Source organism: Callithrix jacchus, chromosome 12 (assembly GCF_049354715.1).
Source record: "Callithrix jacchus isolate 240 chromosome 12, calJac240_pri, whole genome shotgun sequence".
Lineage (NCBI taxonomy): Eukaryota > Metazoa > Chordata > Mammalia > Primates > Cebidae > Callithrix > Callithrix jacchus.
Window position 1 is genome coordinate 4,771,781 of NC_133513.1, and position 15,521 is coordinate 4,787,301.

A 15,521-nucleotide genomic window follows, 5' to 3' on the forward strand; every position below is an offset into this window, starting at 1 on the left:
GGCTAGGTGAGCGCGCCTTTAGGGGTTCCCCAGGGTGTTGGGAATGGACTGGAGAGAGAAGCAGCTGGCTAGGAGAGGGTGCCTTTATGGGTTTCCCAGGGCATGGGGGCGGCGGCCAGCACAGGCAGCTTCATGTTGTGCCACAGGAAGTCTAGGAAGGTGGCGGCCTGGAGTGTCCGGCTGAGCCGCTGAAAGTGCCGCTCTGGGGAGGACAGAGGGAGGTCAGGGGGTATCTACACATCCCCCAGGATGTCCGCAACCCCAGCTGTGCCTGCGTACCAGTGTAGGGCAGCAGGGCCTCAAGTGCTGCATGCACGCCTTCGTAGGCCAGCAGCTCCTCAGGGTCCTCGTGCCGCAGGAGCACACCCAGCACGGCCTGGGCCTCGTGGCAGTTGCGCGAGTTGGTGTTCCATGTGACGCAGAAGCGCAGCAGGGCCTCTGTGAGTGACAGGACCGTCATCCTCTCACCCGGTCAATCCACCATGACTGGCCCCTGCCCACCGGGCCACCCACCCTGACTAGCTCCCAACCTTTCTGGTCTCGCCTCAGTCGGAGCACGGTGGCTTCCAGCTTCTCACAGGCCTCAGGGTCCCTCCGAATGGCTGTAGGAGGAGGGAAGGTTGAGCTGGGGAAAGCAGAGCCCAGTGGTCCAGAGACCCGGCTCCTCACCCCCAGGGGTGGTCCCTGACCCTGGATGACGGTCAGCACGGTGTGGGGCCGATCCAGGGAGACGGCCAGGCCCAGCGCCCGCAGGTACCGCTTCTCATGCAGCAGGTTGTCCAGCTCTTGTTGCCTGCCAGAAGGGGAGGAGAGGCCACTGAGGGTCACTGGCTGGGGTTGCAGGCAGAGAGCTATAGCAGTCAGTAGGCGGTGAGCCTGCTGCTCGGCCTCAGTTTCCCTACAGCACAGACTGTGCTGGGTGATGCAGTGTATCATGGGGTGATGCTGGGAGGGGCGCCACTGCCCTGGCCTTACCTGACCGCCTGCTCCTCCTGCCTGGCCTGCTCCTCTGCCTGCTCCGCCTCGGTCACATCCTGGGGTGAGACTGGGGTCAGATGGGGCCCCCATGCCACCCCACCTCCTCCCCACCCTCAGGCCTACAACCTTCCAGAGGATGACTCGGGAGTCGCTGGCGCCAGTGAGGGCGCGGTCGTCCAGCCGGCTGCAGTGCAGACCCCAGACCTTGTCATCGTGGGCATCCAGCGTCCGCACGCACTCGTTGTTCTTGATGGTCCAGAGCTTCACAAGGCCATCTGAGCCGCTGGGTTTGGGGTGGGGAGAGGCTCAGCATCAGGCAGCTCCCACACCTGGCCCCGTCGCTGCCCCACCCCAGCCCACTCACCTGGACAGCAGCTGTGTGCCCCGGCTCACAAAGGCCACCTTCAGCACAGAAGCATCATGCCCCTCAAATGTCTGCAAGGTTGAGGCAGGGCATGAGATGTCACCAGGGCGGGAGGCGTGGAGGGCCTGGAGCGCTGCTTACCTTGAGACAGCTAAAGTCCTGGAGCGCCCAGAGCTTGATGGTGCCATCAGCTGAGGCTGTGGCCAGCACCTGGTCCATGGGAGAGAACTGGACACACCAGAGGCCACGCCGGTGGCCTGAGAAGACGCCCAGCAGCTGGCACTGCGGCAGGGCCCAGAGCTTGGCCGTGCGGTCCTGCGAGCCAGTGGCCAACAGCTTGTCGTTGGGGGCAATAGCCACGCTGTTGATGTCCTGGCAATAGGAGCAGGTGGTGGCTCAGCATCCCCATCCCCCTGCCAGCAAGGGCTGGGCCACACCCCCACCCCAGTGGCTGCGGATTCACCTTATCATGGCAGCGCTGAGTGGTCTGGGGCTGCAGGAGGACAGGGCCGCTGTCTGGAGCTGTGTTCTTAGACAGCAGGGCTTTGGGAAGAGGCCACAGCTTCACAGTGCAGTCCTGGCTGCCCGTCACCAGGAAGGACTCCTTCAGCCTGTGGCCCAACAGGGAGGGAGGAGGAGACACAGCTGAGCCCTGGCCAGCCTTGATGGGCAGCTCAGACCATAGGGCCTGTCTCAGGATGCAGATTGGCCTGGGTCACCTCTAGGCACCTGAAGGACCAAGCCCTGCCTACGCTGTCCACCTGCAGCACCTGGTGACTCAGCTCCAGCCACAGGACCCCAGCCCTGCATGCAGGGATCCCCTCTCCATCTGGGCCTGATGCAGAGTCCCTCTCTCTGTCCAGTGCCCTTCGCCCTTTAACCACTTTGCCAGGGGTACTTCTGAGGACTGCCCCCAAGACACCTAGGGACTCCCCCATCCTGTTCTGTTGCACATGTCTGGGCTGGAGCCTCAAAGCTGCCGCCTCCTCAGATCCCTGAGTGGCAGCCCCTGCTGGCAGGCCTGGGCATCCACCTTCCTGACACTCTGGGCCCAGCCCCGACCTACTCACTACCTAGAGCAGCAGACGGTGCCGACACTGTGCGTGTGGCCGGGACCCTGAGCCACGCAGACCACCTGGCCAGCCTTGTTCATCCTCCAGATTCGGACACTCTGATCCTGGAGAAGGGGAGTGGAGGAGAGAGGCTGGTCTGTGGACCTACCATGTGGCCTCCCCGCCTAGTGCCCCTGCCCCTACCTCTCAGGGCACCTCACCTTGGCACAGCTGGCAAAGAGCCACCCCTTCCGGAACACATCCAGAGCCAGAACGATATCTGAAAACATGGTGGGGGAGGTACAGGTCACAGGGCAAGATGGGGGAAGGGAAGCAAGCAAGGGACCCAGGTGGGCTGCCCCACTCACCCGTGTGGCCGTGGAGGATCTGGCAGGCTGATGTCTGCAGCTCAAACACTTTCAGGCAGGGGCTATTGGAGGCCACGATGATGTGGGAGTCCTCAGGTCCGAGAAACCGGACATCCAGGACCTCCTCACTATAGCCAGCAAACTACACAAGGGCAGGAGGCAGGAGATGTGAGCCAGGCCCCAGCGAGAAGAGGGCTGGCACCCACAGCCCCTCCCCTCCGCAGGCTAAGCAGGGGCAGATGTGCACCTGCTTCTGCAGCCGCAGGGAGCGAGCCTCGTAGAGCAGCAGGTTGTGGTCTGCAGTGGCGCTGAGGAGCAGGCCGGCAGTGCGGGCCAGGGTGCAGTGGGTCAGCTCCCGCCCAGGGCCCGGTGGCCGGGCCTGTGTGTACACACACTGCCCAGAAGCTGCCTCCCACACACGCAGAGTGCCTGGGTGGGTGGGGACAGGCTGTGAGACTCCTAAGGTTCACAGGCCTTCCCCAGCTCCTACCACCTGCCCGAGGCCCGGCCCCACGCACCTTGGTCGCCAGCTGTCAGGAAGTGCAGGCCTGGGGACTTCACACCCAGCTCAGATGCCGGCTCCTCTGGCAACAGCACAGCGGTCTCCACGCTCTGGAGGTGAACTGGGTCACAGGCTGCTGACACCCCCCCGAACCCAACTCACCAGGCCTGGCCTCCAGGTGTCCCTACCTCAAACACCGGCACAGTCCTCACAGCCTGGTGGCTCTGAAGGTCCCAGATGATACAGATCTTGTCACGGCCGGAGCTGGGGGAGCAACAGCTACCTGAGGTCAAGTCTGAGCCTCGGCCCCTGCTTTCGCAGCCTCCCCGCCTACCAGGGCATGCTGCTGACCTGAGCATAGTGTGGCCGTCGGCACTGAAAGCCAGTGAGGTGACAGCGCTGTAGTGGGCAGTCAGCACAGCCAGGCACGACCGATCCTGCAGTGACCACACGCGGATGGCAGCATCTGCGGCCGAGGAGAAGAGCAGCAGGCGTGTGGGGTCTGGGTGGAAGGCCACCAGGCTGCAGGTGGGACAGGATGGGTGAGCTCAGCAGCCTGGGGGTGCCCCGTACTCTCCTTCACCCCGCCATTCCCCTCACACGTACTGCACAACACCGGGCGAGCCTCGGAAGTGGTGTGTCCCGTAGTGCCGCACGACATCCCAGACGCGCACAGCCCCGTCACAGCCGCCTTCGGGGAAGCAAGGTGAGGGGCTGGAACGCCCAAAGACCCTCCATCTGTGCCTGCCACCCACCTGCCCAGCAGGGCCCTACCCGTGGCTAGCAGCGTGGAGGTGGGGTCGAAGGTCATGGTGGCCACGGGGGCTGTGTGTATCGCCTTCCAAAGGCGGGTAACGCTGCCCTCTCGCCAGGCCCACTGAGCCAGCAGCAACGCCCGGCTGGCTGTCACCAGCACCTAGGGGAGGATACAGGTCAGCAGAGGGGCGCCAACACCCTCCCGGACTCAGTCCCCACTGGGCCCCACCCTCCATACCTCATCGTCGGGGCTGAGATCAAAGGCAGTGATATCCTCCTGGTCCTCCTAGGGGAAAGAGCAGTGTGCAGAGGGCTGTGTGAAGGCGCTGGCCCCGCCGCTTGCCCCTCACCCACTCAGGTTGTCCTCACCTGCTCCAGACTCTGCAGCACGGCCCCTGAGGCCACCTCCAGAATGTTGACTCTGGTGCCACAGACACAGAAGAGGTGCTGGCCAGTCTGGTCCAGCTGGGGACAATGGGGTCTCAGCCAGGCAACATTTGGTACCCCCTGCAGCCTCTGGCTGCCCACCCCCAACCCTGCCCCAGATCTATACCTGTACTTTTCCGCCCTTGTAGAAAGGTTCGATTTTGCGCTCCACAACATAGCTAGAAGAGTACGGGGAAGTGAGCGTCACCCATCCCCTCGATCCCCAGGGTCCAGCCCTGTGCTGGGTGTTCCTCTTGAGGTGACCACAATGGCCCCTGCCCTTGAATTTCAGGGCAACAGCAGGGATGGGGCACGGGGTGGAACCAGCAGCACTGCAGGGGGCGGTTGCCACTCCCAAGCCACTGAGAAGCAGACTCAGAGCTGGCTGATGATCCCTGAGGCAGTAGGGGGTGGGCCTTCGTCAGGCGGAGGCAGCCCAACACCCCAGGGCTCCCAGGGATTCCTCAGGGAGAGCCAGGTGAGTCCCTGGGGCCACCCCTGCTGGCGGTGGGTAGCTGAGCCTGGGTAGCAGCCCAGAGCACAACCTCCCAGCGTCTTCATCCCTGAGATCTGGCATACCTCTCCCCCTCCCTGGCTCCTCCCTCTGTCCCCAGGCCTACCCAGAGCCCAGGTCCCATGAGCAGAGGTCATTTCTGTGACCTCACCCTGCCCCTCCTCCTTCCCTCTCCACTGCCTCCCACCTGGTCCAGACCATCACAATCTCTGGCCATTTCACTGGGCCCCCACCTACGTCTTAACTGTGCTGCTAGGTCCTTTCGAACATAAGTGAAGATGTCACTGCCCCACATCAGACCCTCACTGTGTCCACACACTTCCCAGACCTTCTCCAGAAGGGCTCTGACAACCTTGCCTCTGCTTCCCTTCCCTCTCATGGCCCACCATGGTTCCTTTCCCAGCCCCTGGGACAGGTTTCCTATCTTCCCCGTCCCCTGTGTGTGGCCTGGGCTTCCCTTCCCAGAGGTCAGGGCCTGGCTCAGTGCGCTTCTGGAAGCTTGACTGCCAAGACGAAAGCAACCCCTCAGCCCCTGAACCCAGTCGACCCTCCCACGGCGGTGCTGCCAGCCAGGGGCTTTCCTTTACCAGTGCTCGGCACAACCAAAGCCCCACAGCCGCCGATGGAAATGATAATCCCATGCGACTGCGCTGCCACGGCGGGGGCACCCCTGAGGTCACCTGGGAGTGACAGGGCACAGGACTGAGGCCCTCCTGGGCTTCGGCAGACCTGCCCTCCCCTGCTGTCTCCCCGCTCCCTGGAGAAAAGGGTTCGAGGGTGGTGAGTCCCCAGGCCGAGTGCTTAGAGGTGGTTCTTCGTCTCCGCCGTTTGCCGGGACCAGCCCCGACCTACGCTCAGCCCTCCCCTGCCCTCACCCGGACTTCTGGTCCCCACTTCACCCCACAGCCGGCTTCTCGTTGAGCCCAGGCTGCTGCGCCCGGGCTTAGGTCCCCGTCCTCCCCGAGGGCAGTCGGAGCCTGCTCTCCCACCTAGTATCATCGCAGCCTCCGCGACCCCGCGGGCCGGCGCACACGTACCCCCTCCCCTCCCAGACCCCAATGGACGCCCACTCCACGCGCGTCTCCGCCACGCCTGCTGCGAACCCGGCTCCCTCCCCGCGTGGCCCCAGCGCTCCGAGCTCACTTGGCCTTGAAGCGGCCCACTCCGGCCGCGGTCTCTGCCATGTTGCGGCCGCCGCTCCCGCCGAAACCGGCTAGAACCCCGGCAGCCTCCACCGCGTGAGGAGGGAGGTTGGCACGGAGCTCCGCACTCCCGGCGCGCTGAGATGGCGTCACCACGCGCGACGCCTGTGACGTCACCGGCGCCGCGCGCTTGTCGCCATTTCTGCTGCAGGTTATGGCGGCTGTATCCGGAAGTGGAAGCGGGCGGAGGTGTTTCCGGCCTGGAGGGTGGGCTGTGAGCCGTGACGGTGCTGCGCGGGCGGATGCGGGAAACTAGCGTGGGTGGCATCGCCGTAGCCTGGCCTGTTTTTTTTTTTTGTTTTTTTTTTAAAGACGGGTTTTACCATGTTGGCCGGGATGGCCTTGAACTCCCAACCTCAGGTGATCCTCCCGCCTTGTCCTCCCAAAGTGCTGGCGAGAGCTACCGCGCCTGGCCAGCCTGGCCTTTTGATAGCAGTATAAAAAGGCATTCGTTTACTCCTGCCCTTCGGCGTTCCGGAAATTGAGGCAGCAGGAGTCGGGTGAGGTCCAAGCCTAGAGCGGTGAACCTGACCCTGCCTCGGGGCTCGCAGTGTGGCTCATGATAAATGACACAGGAGAGGCCGGGCGCGGTGGCTCACGCCTGTAATCCCAGCACTTTGGGAGGCCGAGGCGGGTGGATCACGAGGTCAAGAGATCAAGACCATCCTGGTCAACGTGGTGAAACCCCGTCTCTACTAAAAATACAAAAAAAATTAGCTGGGCATGATGGCGCGTGCCTGTAATCCCAGCTACTCAGGAGGCTGAGGCAGGAGAATTGCCTGAACCCAGGAGGCGGAGGTTGTGGTGAGCCGAGATCACGCCGTTGCACTCCAGCCTGGGTCACAACAAGAGCGAAACTCCGTCTCAAAAAAAAAAAAAAAAAACACTTAAGTGAAGTAAAGCAGGCCAGCGTGGCGGCTCACACCTCTAATCCCAACACTTTGGGGAGCAGAGGCAGGAGGATTACTTCAGCCCAGGAGTTTGAGATCAGCCTGGATAACACGGTGAGACCTCATCTCTACACCAAACACAAAAATTATTCAGCAGTGGTGGTGTGCGCCTGTAGTCCCAGCTACTCAGGAGGCTGAGGTGGGAGGATTACTTGAGCCCAGGGAGGTTGAGGCTGCAGTGAGCCATGATCACGGCACCGCACTCCAGCCTGGGCGCTAGAGCAAGACCCGGACCCAAAAAAGAAAACAAGAAGAAAATACATTCTTGTATTCCCTTTATTTTATTTTTTGAGATGAAGTCTCACTCTTGTTGCCCAGGCTGGAGTGAAGTGGCTCAATCTTGGTTCACTGCAACCTCTGCCTCCTGGGTTCAAGAAGTTCTCCTGCCTCAGCCTCCTGAGTAACTGGGACTACAGGCTTGTGCCACCATGCCCAGCTCAGTTTTGTATTTTCAGTAGAGAAGTGGTTTCGCCATGTTGGTCAGGTTGGTTGCCTCTGCCTCCCAAACTGCTGGATTACAGGGTGAGCCACTGTGCCCGGCCCCCGACTTTAAAATCCCAGCCTGTAGTCCCAGCACTTTAGGAGGCTGAGGTGGGTGGAACATGAGGTCAAGAGATCGAGACCATCCTGGCCAACATGGTGAAACCCCGTCTCTACTAAAAATAGAAAAATTAGCTGGACATGGTGGCACGCGCCTGTTGTCCCAGCTACTCCGGTGGCTGAGGCAGAAGAATTGCTTGAACCCAGGAGGCGGAGGTTACAGTGAGCCGAGATCACGCCATTGCACTTCAGCGTGGCAACAGAGACTCCAAATCAAAACAAAACAAAACAAAACAAAACATTCCAGGCAAAAAAACAAACAAAAAAGAAAAACAACAAAAAAGATGAACGCAGGCAAATGGAGGCGAAGGGAAGAGCTCTCCAGGCAGGGGGAGTCGCCAGGCCAAGCCCCATGGTGTGACGGAACACAGAGCCCTTGGAGAAAGCCCGTGGAGTATCCCTGGGAGGAAGGGAGTCATGCCTGGAAAGGCCAACAGGGACGCACAGGTGACAGCTGTGCGGGGCTCTGCGTTTATTTATTTACAAGATACTCTGGCCCTGAGCACCCCGTACCTCAGCCCAGACGCTGCCTTCCGGGGCAGCCTAGGCCTCGGCCTCCTCCTGTGGTGTGCCCTCCAGGAAGTTGCCCAGCTCCGCCAGCTCTCGGCGGACAATGCGGGTGGCCCGGTGCAGCTGGCGCACGCGCCTCAGCAGGCACAGCAGCATGGTCTGACTGCGCTCCTGGCGGGCGCTCCAGGCGTCGTGCAGCTCCCGGTAGCAGTTGTGGTGAGCACGCTTGGTTGGGTCCAGGGTGGCCCCACAGCCCAGGGGGCAGCGCTGCTGGTTCCTTTGCTGGCAAAGCTTCTGGTGCTCGGCCAGGGTCCCACGAGGGACCCGCGAGGTGCAGCCTTCGTTGGGGCAGGCCATTGGCTCGAAGGGGCACGAATCCTGGTGCCCTTTGCGATGGGCCAGGGGGCATGTCACCATGCAGCCAGCGTCGGCGTTCTTGCACTGAGGGTGAAGGAGCACACGTGTGAAGCAACCCAGGTGGGACACTCACGGAATCCCCGTCCCTGGCTTTCCACTCACCAGGAACCAGGGACCCGGGAGCCTCCCATACTTTGCTAACTCCAGTGAGGTGGTGGAGAGAGAACACGGGCCAAATGCATGGACTTGGGAAGAAGGCAGACATGCCAGGGGAGGGGATGAGGCCTGACGCTTGGGGAACTGGAAGGTCCACAGCTGGGTTGGTCTGGTGAGTGGTATGGATGCCAGGCTTCCCCCTGACCCCTGACAGAGATGGAGTCCCATTTTGTTGCCCAGGCTGGAGTGCAGTGGCATGATCTCGGCTCACTGCAACCTCTCAGGTTCAAGCGATTCTTCTGCCTCAGACTTTGAAGTAGCTGGGATTACAGGCGTGTGCCACCATGCCTAATTTTTGTATTGTGTGAGGAGAAACAGGGTTTCACCATGTTGTCGAGACTAGTCTTGAACTCGTGATCCACCTGCCTTGGCCTCCCAAAATGCTGGGATTACAGGCATGAGCCACCCATGCCCATCTCAGGTTTTCCTTTTTAACCTCAGTTTACCCATCTGTAAAACTAGTGGGCTAGAGAGTAGTGGCCGGCACACCAGGCATTTCATCCTCTAAAAATCCTTTATAATCTGCATTTTACAGCTGAGATGCCAGGGGATTAGAAAGGGTAAGTGACTTGCTTAAAGTCACACAGAACTAAGCGGTAGAGCCACAGTTCAAACTCAGCCGTGTCTGACCACCCAAGATGGCACTCATTTCTCTCCGAAGATGGGACTTCTCCTTGCCCCCTGTACTGGCCCTGCCCCACCCCTACAAGGGTGAGGAGGGTAAAGGGTTGGGGGAGTGGGTTTTTTGAGCTACCTTGACTTCCAGGCGGCTGATGGTTTTCCGGAGTTTATTCTCGTAGACGATCTTTCTCTTTTTCACCTGTTTCCTGCAGCACGGACAGGTCTTTTGTCTGGAAGGAAGCATGAGTTGGGGGTGAGTGTTGGGAATGGGAAGGGAACCCTGGTCAGCCCTTCACTCCATGACCCGGGTGGTCCCTTCATCAGCCGGAGGAGGCATCACGGCTTATTACAGGGAGCTCTCAGCTATGAGGCTGGGGCGGGGGTGTGCAGACACCACCGAAAGAGGGGCACGGGTTTTAGTTTAGGGAGATTTGGTGGCTGAGTCTTCTGGCTAACTTTCCCCTCTGTTGTGGGCCACAGCAGTGCTCCCTCTCACTGCTGCCCCCCCCAGCCCTGTGGGTACCCAGTGGCACCTGGTTAGCCACTGGAGGATGCACTTTTTGCAGAAGATGTGGCTGCATGGCAACCTCGCTGGCCTCTTGAGAACCCCACGGCAGACGGAGCACAGGAAGTTGCAGCCAGGAGGGCTGGCGAAGAGGTTGAGATCATACCCGCCGCTCTGCAAAGGTCAAGCTGGTGTCAAGACCTGGCTGGGAAAGTGATCCAGTCCCTGGTCCACATACCCAGCGAGAGAGCCCAGCAAGCTCTGGGTGGGGAGGTGGGCCACAGGAGAACTTCAGGTAGAGGGGCTGGCTCAGCACCCACTTTGAGGGGGCAGCTGTGGGGGTTAGGGCCCCCATCTCAGGACTACTAATCCCTGGCTGGAGACTGTGGCTTTAGCCTGGAGTTAGGCCTAGCCGGAGCCTTCCAGAAGGTTTTCTTGTAGCATATGGGGCCTGCAACTCATTGCCCCCCCTTTCCGAGTGGAGTGGGGTGATCCCTGGACAACTGGGCATGTTTCTGGAGTCTCAAGGGCTGAAGGCAAGAGGTCCCCAGGCTCACCATGATCTGTGACTAGACAGCAGCGCCACAGGCCCCCAGGGCTCAGGAGCCTGTATTTAACAGTGGGTGTGGGCTGACATCACAATGGCATTGTCCAGGTCAAGCCAATCACAACACTGGTTCAGGGCCCAGAAAACCTGCACAGCCCAGCAACCATCTTTAAAAAAAAGCCACAGGGCTGGGCGCAGTGGCTCACCCCTGTAATCCTAACACTTTGGGAGGCTGAGGTGGGCGGATCACTTCAGGTCAGGAGTTCAAAACCAGCTTGGCCAACACAAAATACAAAAAAACTAGCCGAGCAAGGTAGCAGGTGCTTGTAATCCCAGCTACTTGGGAGGCTGAGGCCGAATTGGTTGAACCCAGGAGGCAGAGGCTGCAGTGAGCCAAGATGGTGCCACTGCACTCCAGCCTGGGTGACAGAGAGAGACTCTGTCTCAAAAATAGAAAAAAAGTCACAGGAAAGGAGTAGGGCAGAGGGGCAGCTCCTGACCTTGGATAGGTCAATGGAGCCCCCAGGCTTGAAGGCAGCTGACAGCTGGTCCTCAGAGGCACTGGGTCAGAACCAAGCTTCATGGAGCTATTTCCCCAAGGTCAAGGCTTCAGTGGGATCACGGGGATTGCCGCCCAGGTGCCTGGAGCTCCTGGACTTAGGGGCTTTGGGCACTGACCCACCGGGGTCTTCACTTAGGATCCGATACTCAGGTGGTGGCTCCAGGGCAACAAGAACTCAACTCTCGCGTGGCCGGGCGCGGTGGCTCACGCCTGTAATCCCAGCACTTTGGGAGGCCGAGGCGGGTGGATCACGAGGTCAAGAGATCGAGACCCTCCTGGTCAACATGGTGAAACCCCGTCTCTATTCAAAATACAAAAAATTAGCTGGGCATGGTGGTGCGCGCCTGTAGTCCCAGCTACTCGGGAGGCTGAGGCAGGAGAATTGCCTGAACCCAGGAGGCGGAGGTTTCGGTGAGCCGAGATGGCGCCATTGCACTCCAGCCTAGCACCCTTGGAGCGTTGCGTTTATCTAGGCCTAGTTGGTCAATCCTTTAGAATCTCACCTGGTCTCACAAAGCAGCCACTCAAGTCTCTGAGCTGCCCCTCCTTGCTAGCGCTGCTGGCCCCACCTGGCACCCCTTACTTACGCCAGGGCACTTTACCTGCGAGTGCAGCGGTTACCTGACGCGCGCATGGCCAGATGACTGTTCCCAATCTGGCTCTGCCACTTAAGAACTGTCCGACCTTAAGTGTCACCTGCCAGCCTCCATCCTATCCTTGTGTCCAAGCAGAGCTGGCATGGCCAGGGAAAAGGAAGAGGCATCGCGCTAGGGTTCTCCCCAACACAGCGTGAACAGATGCACTTGCCAGGCTCATAGGCGGGACGGGGCCCCAAGAACACCCCCACGCAGTTAAGACAAACAACTTTATTTGGAAGACGTTTCCAGCCGAGTCTCCCCGACCCCGCAGTCCTGGCGACGTCGGTCTCAGGCGTGGGAGAACCAGTGTCCTGCGGAGAGAAGACAGGGCTAAGGGTCGGTGGCCAGGGCCAGACCTCGCGAGCCACGGCATCCGGGTGGAGACCGCGGCGCCTGTCGGGGCGTGGGTTTCACCGCCGCACACAGGGCAGCGCGTGGTGAGCTGAGGCCCCCGGAGGATCTAGGCGCCGAATCTCACCCGCGGCCACGGCCAAAGCCGGGGGTGATTTTCAACCAACGCCGGCCTCCCCAACTACCAGGGGCATACAGACAACAAACCCACAGCAGGACTCACCTGAGCTGCGAGACCTGCGCGCCCGACACGCGACCATTTATAGCCGCTTTTCCGGTGACGTACATTTCCCGGGCCGCGGCTGGCGCCAGACGTGCAGGCGCACGCAGAGCGTGAGAGGGCGGGGCACCACGGAGCCAATCACAAGCTGTATTATGGGAGTTCGTCGCGCTCCCGTCTGGGGCGGGGCAGTGGAGATCGCGCGGGGCTTGGCTTGGTATAAAAGCTGCCTCCCAGTAGGCCTTGTTCTTCTTCTCCAATAAAACACGTGAGTAATGTTGGTGGCTGTCGCAGGCCTTGGCGTGGGCGGCGGGAATCCGTGGACATCGGATCGGGTCTAGTATCCCCGGAATGCGCTCCTGGGCGGGAGTCCCCGCCTGGGTCTCGCGGGTGACTGCTAGACGATTATTTCACTAACTGGGTCTTGTCGCTTTCTCTAGCAAATGGCGGATGACGCCGGTGCAGCGGGGGCGCCCGGAGGCCCCGGGGGCCCCGGGATGGGGAACCGCGGTGGCTTCCGCGGAGGTTTTGGCAGTGGCATCCGGGGCCGGGGTCGCGGCCGTGGACGGGGCCGGGGCCGAGGCCGCGGAGCTCGCGGAGGCAAAGCCGAGGATAAGGAAGTAGGTACTAGCTACGCGCGGGGTCGGGCCCTTGGGCGACGCCGGGGAGCCGCCCTGGTCACCCGCGCCTTTTCTGTTTCCAGTGGATGCCTGTCACCAAGTTGGGCCGCCTGGTCAAAGACATGAAGATTAAATCTCTGGAGGAGATCTATCTTTTCTCTCTGCCCATCAAGGTACTCGTCGGTCGTTGGGGTGTCAACAGGTGACCCCGGAGTCAGCTGGGGTTGGAGGGTTGACATCTGCCATTGACCCGCATCAAAGGGCCCAGCGTCTCGTTTGAGAGGTTGTGGTTGTGATGTGAGCTGGCTGAGAGAGGATTCCGGTTGGAGAGAAGGCTGGATGGATACCTGAGCGAAGCAAGAGCCACCAAAACCGTTTCAGCGCATTTTCTCATATTGGCTGCGAGATTGTTTCCCGTTTTTCTTGAAGAGCTGAGACAAACACAGTGTCAGTTGTCAGTGTTCGATTCATGCCATCCAAGAGGGTGACATTCAGGTTGTGGGAGGACATTAAGGGTTAGCAAATTGGTATAGTTCGTGTGTACGGGACAGCTGTCATCCACGTGCAGCAGGTGCAGTGGGGAAAGGTTAATGGCACAGTTGCCATGTGAGCGTTCGCTCCAGCAAGGTACGGTAGCCGTGGCTTGGACGAAGTAAAAGGAAACAGTGAAAAGCCACATCTCGGCCGGGCTCGGTGGCTCAAGCCTGTAATCCCAGCACTTTGAGAGGCCGAGGCGGGTGGATCACAAGGTCAAGAGATCGAGACCATCCTGGTAAACATGGTGAAACCCCGTCTCTACTCAAAATACAAAAAATTAGCTGGGCACGGTGGCGCGTGCCTGTAATCCCAGCTACTCAGGAGGCTGAGGCAGGAGAATTGCCTGAACCCAGGAGGAGGAGGTTGCGGTGAGCCGAGATCCCGCCATTGCACTCCATCCTGGGTAACGAGTGAATCTCTGTCTAATAAAAAAAGAAAAGCCACATCTCATCAAACAAGTGGGAAAAGGACAAAGAGAAACGACTGAGGAAATGTAGGGTTACAGTAACCTTAAATTTACATATATAAGCTTCCAATAAAACTGCCAAAACCAAGGGGAGAAGGAACCCAGGTTGAGGGTTCATGACTTGGGTTTTTTTTTTTTGTTTGTTTGTTTGTTTCCTCCTTTGTGAGGCAGAGTCTTGCCTTGTTGTCTAGGCTGGAGTGCAGTGGTGTGATCTCGGGTCACCCCAACCTCAGCCTCGAGTAGCTGGGATTACAGGTGTAAGCCAGTGCACCTGGCTGTGACTTTGGTTCTTGAATGGGATGGTGGTGGTGAATTTTTTTTTAAGGCGCTCTCCACAATTCTGTTTGTTGCAGGAATCTGAAATCATTGACTTTTTCCTGGGGGCCTCTCTCAAGGATGAGGTTTTGAAGATTATGCCGGTGCAGAAGCAGACCCGTGCTGGCCAGCGCACCAGGTTCAAGGTACTCAGCTGTCCCGGAGAGGGCTGGGCTGGGCTGGACTTGGCTTGTGGGGCCTCTCCCAGCTCTGCGTAGTTGCACTTGGCTTCACCCGTGTGACTTTCGTAATGGGGAGAGACAGAAAAGATCTCCTCAGGACCTCAGATGGGCCTTACTGTGGCCCCTCTTTACTTGAGGGGCGCAACAGGCCCTGGGGTGTGGGCCATGATGGGTGTGGGGCCACCAGCCGCCTCATACATGTCTCTCCACAGGCATTTGTTGCTATTGGGGATTACAATGGTCACGTCGGTCTGGGTGTTAAGTGTTCCAAGGAGGTGGCCACTGCCATCCGTGGGGCCATCATCCTGGCCAAGCTCTCCATTGTCCCTGTGCGCAGAGGCTACTGGGGGAACAAGATCGGCAAGCCCCACACTGTCCCTTGCAAGGTACGCTGGTGGGAGGTGGTGGGCCTGCCATGGGGCAGGCTCCCCTCGGGCCCTTGTCTCCTGACTCCTGCCCTCACCAGGTGACAGGCCGCTGTGGTTCTGTGCTGGTGCGTCTCATCCCCGCGCCCAGGGGTACTGGCATCGTCTCAGCACCTGTGCCTAAGAAGCTGCTTATGATGGCTGGTATCGATGACTGCTACACCTCAGCTAGGGGCTGCACTGCCACCTTGGGCAACTTTGGTAGGTGACCCATGCATGGGCACAGCCACAGCCTCTCAGCTCCGCTTAATCACACGGGTCAGTGTGTGCTTGGCGTGTTTTCAGGGAGGCAGAGAAAGGCTCTCTTAATGCACGACAGACCCGCCCAGAATGGCCTCTCTGTTCCTAGGAGTGTGACAGTTTTTGGGTTGGGGGTCTTGCCTCAAGCACACCATTGACCTTCCTGGGGTTCTTTTGTTGTCCAGCCAAGGCCACCTTTGATGCCATCTCTAAGACTTACAGCTACCTGACCCCCGATCTCTGGAAGGAGACAGTGTTCACCAAGTCTCCCTATCAGGTACTGGGCCTGCCCGGTGGGGCGGGGCGGGGCTGGCCACTGCCTAGACAAGCACAGGCCCCAACAAGGTCACATCTTGTGTTTTAGGAATTCACTGACCACCTTGTCAAGACCCACACCAGAGTCTCCGTGCAGAGAACCCAAGCTCCAGCTGTGGCTACAACATAGGGTTTTTATACAAGAAAAATAAAGTGAATTAACATTGTATTTTTCCTGTGTC

At 59.7% G+C, this 15,521-nt stretch overlaps 3 protein-coding genes and 3 non-coding genes across 13 annotated transcripts; 3 read left to right on the forward strand and 3 right to left on the reverse strand.

Moving 5' to 3' along the window:
• Nucleotides 1-65: 65 nt before the first annotated feature.
• Nucleotides 66-8,356, reverse strand: TBL3 (transducin beta like 3). Of its 8 annotated transcripts, none has more exons than XM_078344354.1 (22): nucleotides 6,104-6,218; nucleotides 4,574-4,625; nucleotides 4,390-4,441; nucleotides 4,259-4,306; nucleotides 4,039-4,180; nucleotides 3,871-3,955; nucleotides 3,616-3,730; nucleotides 3,453-3,528; nucleotides 3,281-3,374; nucleotides 3,010-3,191; nucleotides 2,763-2,904; nucleotides 2,616-2,674; nucleotides 2,416-2,519; nucleotides 1,806-1,953; nucleotides 1,484-1,714; nucleotides 1,343-1,413; nucleotides 1,105-1,261; nucleotides 976-1,034; nucleotides 690-793; nucleotides 531-602; nucleotides 280-438; nucleotides 66-202 (listed from the first exon to the last, which is right to left on the reverse strand). In XM_078344354.1, the coding sequence occupies exons 6-22, from the start codon at nucleotides 3,923-3,925 to the stop codon at nucleotides 69-71; spliced, it is 1,962 nt and encodes a 653-aa protein (XP_078200480.1). In that variant the 5' UTR covers nucleotides 3,926-3,955; nucleotides 4,039-4,180; nucleotides 4,259-4,306; nucleotides 4,390-4,441; nucleotides 4,574-4,625; nucleotides 6,104-6,218; the 3' UTR covers nucleotides 66-68. The 8 variants fall into 8 exon arrangements, with proteins under 8 accessions (XP_078200480.1, XP_054098428.2, XP_078200479.1 ...); XM_054242453.2 differs by having other exon boundaries at nucleotides 3,616-3,786; XM_078344353.1 differs by having other exon boundaries at nucleotides 4,390-4,485.
• RNF151 (ring finger protein 151) lies at nucleotides 7,371-12,312 on the reverse strand. Its single transcript, XM_009008975.5, has 5 exons — nucleotides 12,243-12,312; nucleotides 11,838-11,979; nucleotides 9,950-10,095; nucleotides 9,550-9,646; nucleotides 7,371-8,663 (listed from the first exon to the last, which is right to left on the reverse strand). The coding sequence occupies exons 1-5, from the start codon at nucleotides 12,305-12,307 to the stop codon at nucleotides 8,256-8,258; spliced, it is 858 nt and encodes a 285-aa protein (XP_009007223.3). The 5' UTR covers nucleotides 12,308-12,312; the 3' UTR covers nucleotides 7,371-8,255.
• On the reverse strand, nucleotides 12,060-12,186 carry LOC118146611 (small nucleolar RNA ACA64). The gene has a single exon (XR_004732458.1). It is a non-coding gene; the product is annotated as a small nucleolar RNA ACA64 (small nucleolar RNA).
• Nucleotides 12,313-12,432: 120 nt separating the features above from the next.
• RPS2 (ribosomal protein S2) lies at nucleotides 12,433-15,508 on the forward strand. Its single transcript, XM_054242468.2, has 7 exons — nucleotides 12,433-12,859; nucleotides 12,943-13,032; nucleotides 14,216-14,323; nucleotides 14,572-14,745; nucleotides 14,826-14,985; nucleotides 15,210-15,301; nucleotides 15,389-15,508. Exons 1-7 carry the CDS (start codon nucleotides 12,683-12,685, stop codon nucleotides 15,467-15,469), a joined length of 882 nt encoding a protein of 293 aa, XP_054098443.1. The 5' UTR covers nucleotides 12,433-12,682; the 3' UTR covers nucleotides 15,470-15,508.
• Nucleotides 14,376-14,509, forward strand: LOC118146565 (small nucleolar RNA SNORA64/SNORA10 family). The gene has a single exon (XR_004732420.2). It is a non-coding gene; the product is annotated as a small nucleolar RNA SNORA64/SNORA10 family (small nucleolar RNA).
• LOC118146566 (small nucleolar RNA SNORA64/SNORA10 family) lies at nucleotides 15,015-15,146 on the forward strand. The gene has a single exon (XR_004732421.2). It is a non-coding gene; the product is annotated as a small nucleolar RNA SNORA64/SNORA10 family (small nucleolar RNA).
• Nucleotides 15,509-15,521: the final 13 nt, after the last annotated feature.

What these genes read in the sequence shown, in the direction of transcription:
- TBL3 (XM_078344351.1), bottom strand. Translation starts at nt 6,430, where the DNA reads ATGCCACCCACGCTAGTTTCCCGCATCCGCCCGCGCAGCACCGTCACG. An exon ending in GGACTGTGCCGGTGTTTGAG is followed by an intron (nt 3,375 to 3,452) that starts GTAGGGACACCT and finishes GTTCACCTCCAG; the next exon opens with AGCGTGGAGACCGCTGTGCT. An exon ending in CTCAGCGCTGCCATGATAAG is followed by an intron (nt 1,715 to 1,805) that starts GTGAATCCGCAG and finishes TCCTATTGCCAG; the next exon opens with GACATCAACAGCGTGGCTAT.
- RNF151 (XM_009008975.5), bottom strand. Translation starts at nt 12,307, where the DNA reads ATGTACGTCACCGGAAAAGCGGCTATAAATGGTCGCGTGTCGGGCGCG. An exon ending in CCGTCCCGCCTATGAGCCTG is followed by an intron (nt 10,096 to 11,837) that starts GCAAGTGCATCT and finishes TGACCTTTGCAG; the next exon opens with AGCGGCGGGTATGATCTCAA. An exon ending in TCAGCCGCCTGGAAGTCAAG is followed by an intron (nt 8,664 to 9,549) that starts GTAGCTCAAAAA and finishes CTTCACCCTCAG; the next exon opens with TGCAAGAACGCCGACGCTGG.
- RPS2 (XM_054242468.2), top strand. Translation starts at nt 12,683, where the DNA reads ATGGCGGATGACGCCGGTGCAGCGGGGGCGCCCGGAGGCCCCGGGGGC. An exon ending in TTTTCTCTCTGCCCATCAAG is followed by an intron (nt 13,033 to 14,215) that starts GTACTCGTCGGT and finishes TGTTTGTTGCAG; the next exon opens with GAATCTGAAATCATTGACTT. An exon ending in TCACCAAGTCTCCCTATCAG is followed by an intron (nt 15,302 to 15,388) that starts GTACTGGGCCTG and finishes CTTGTGTTTTAG; the next exon opens with GAATTCACTGACCACCTTGT.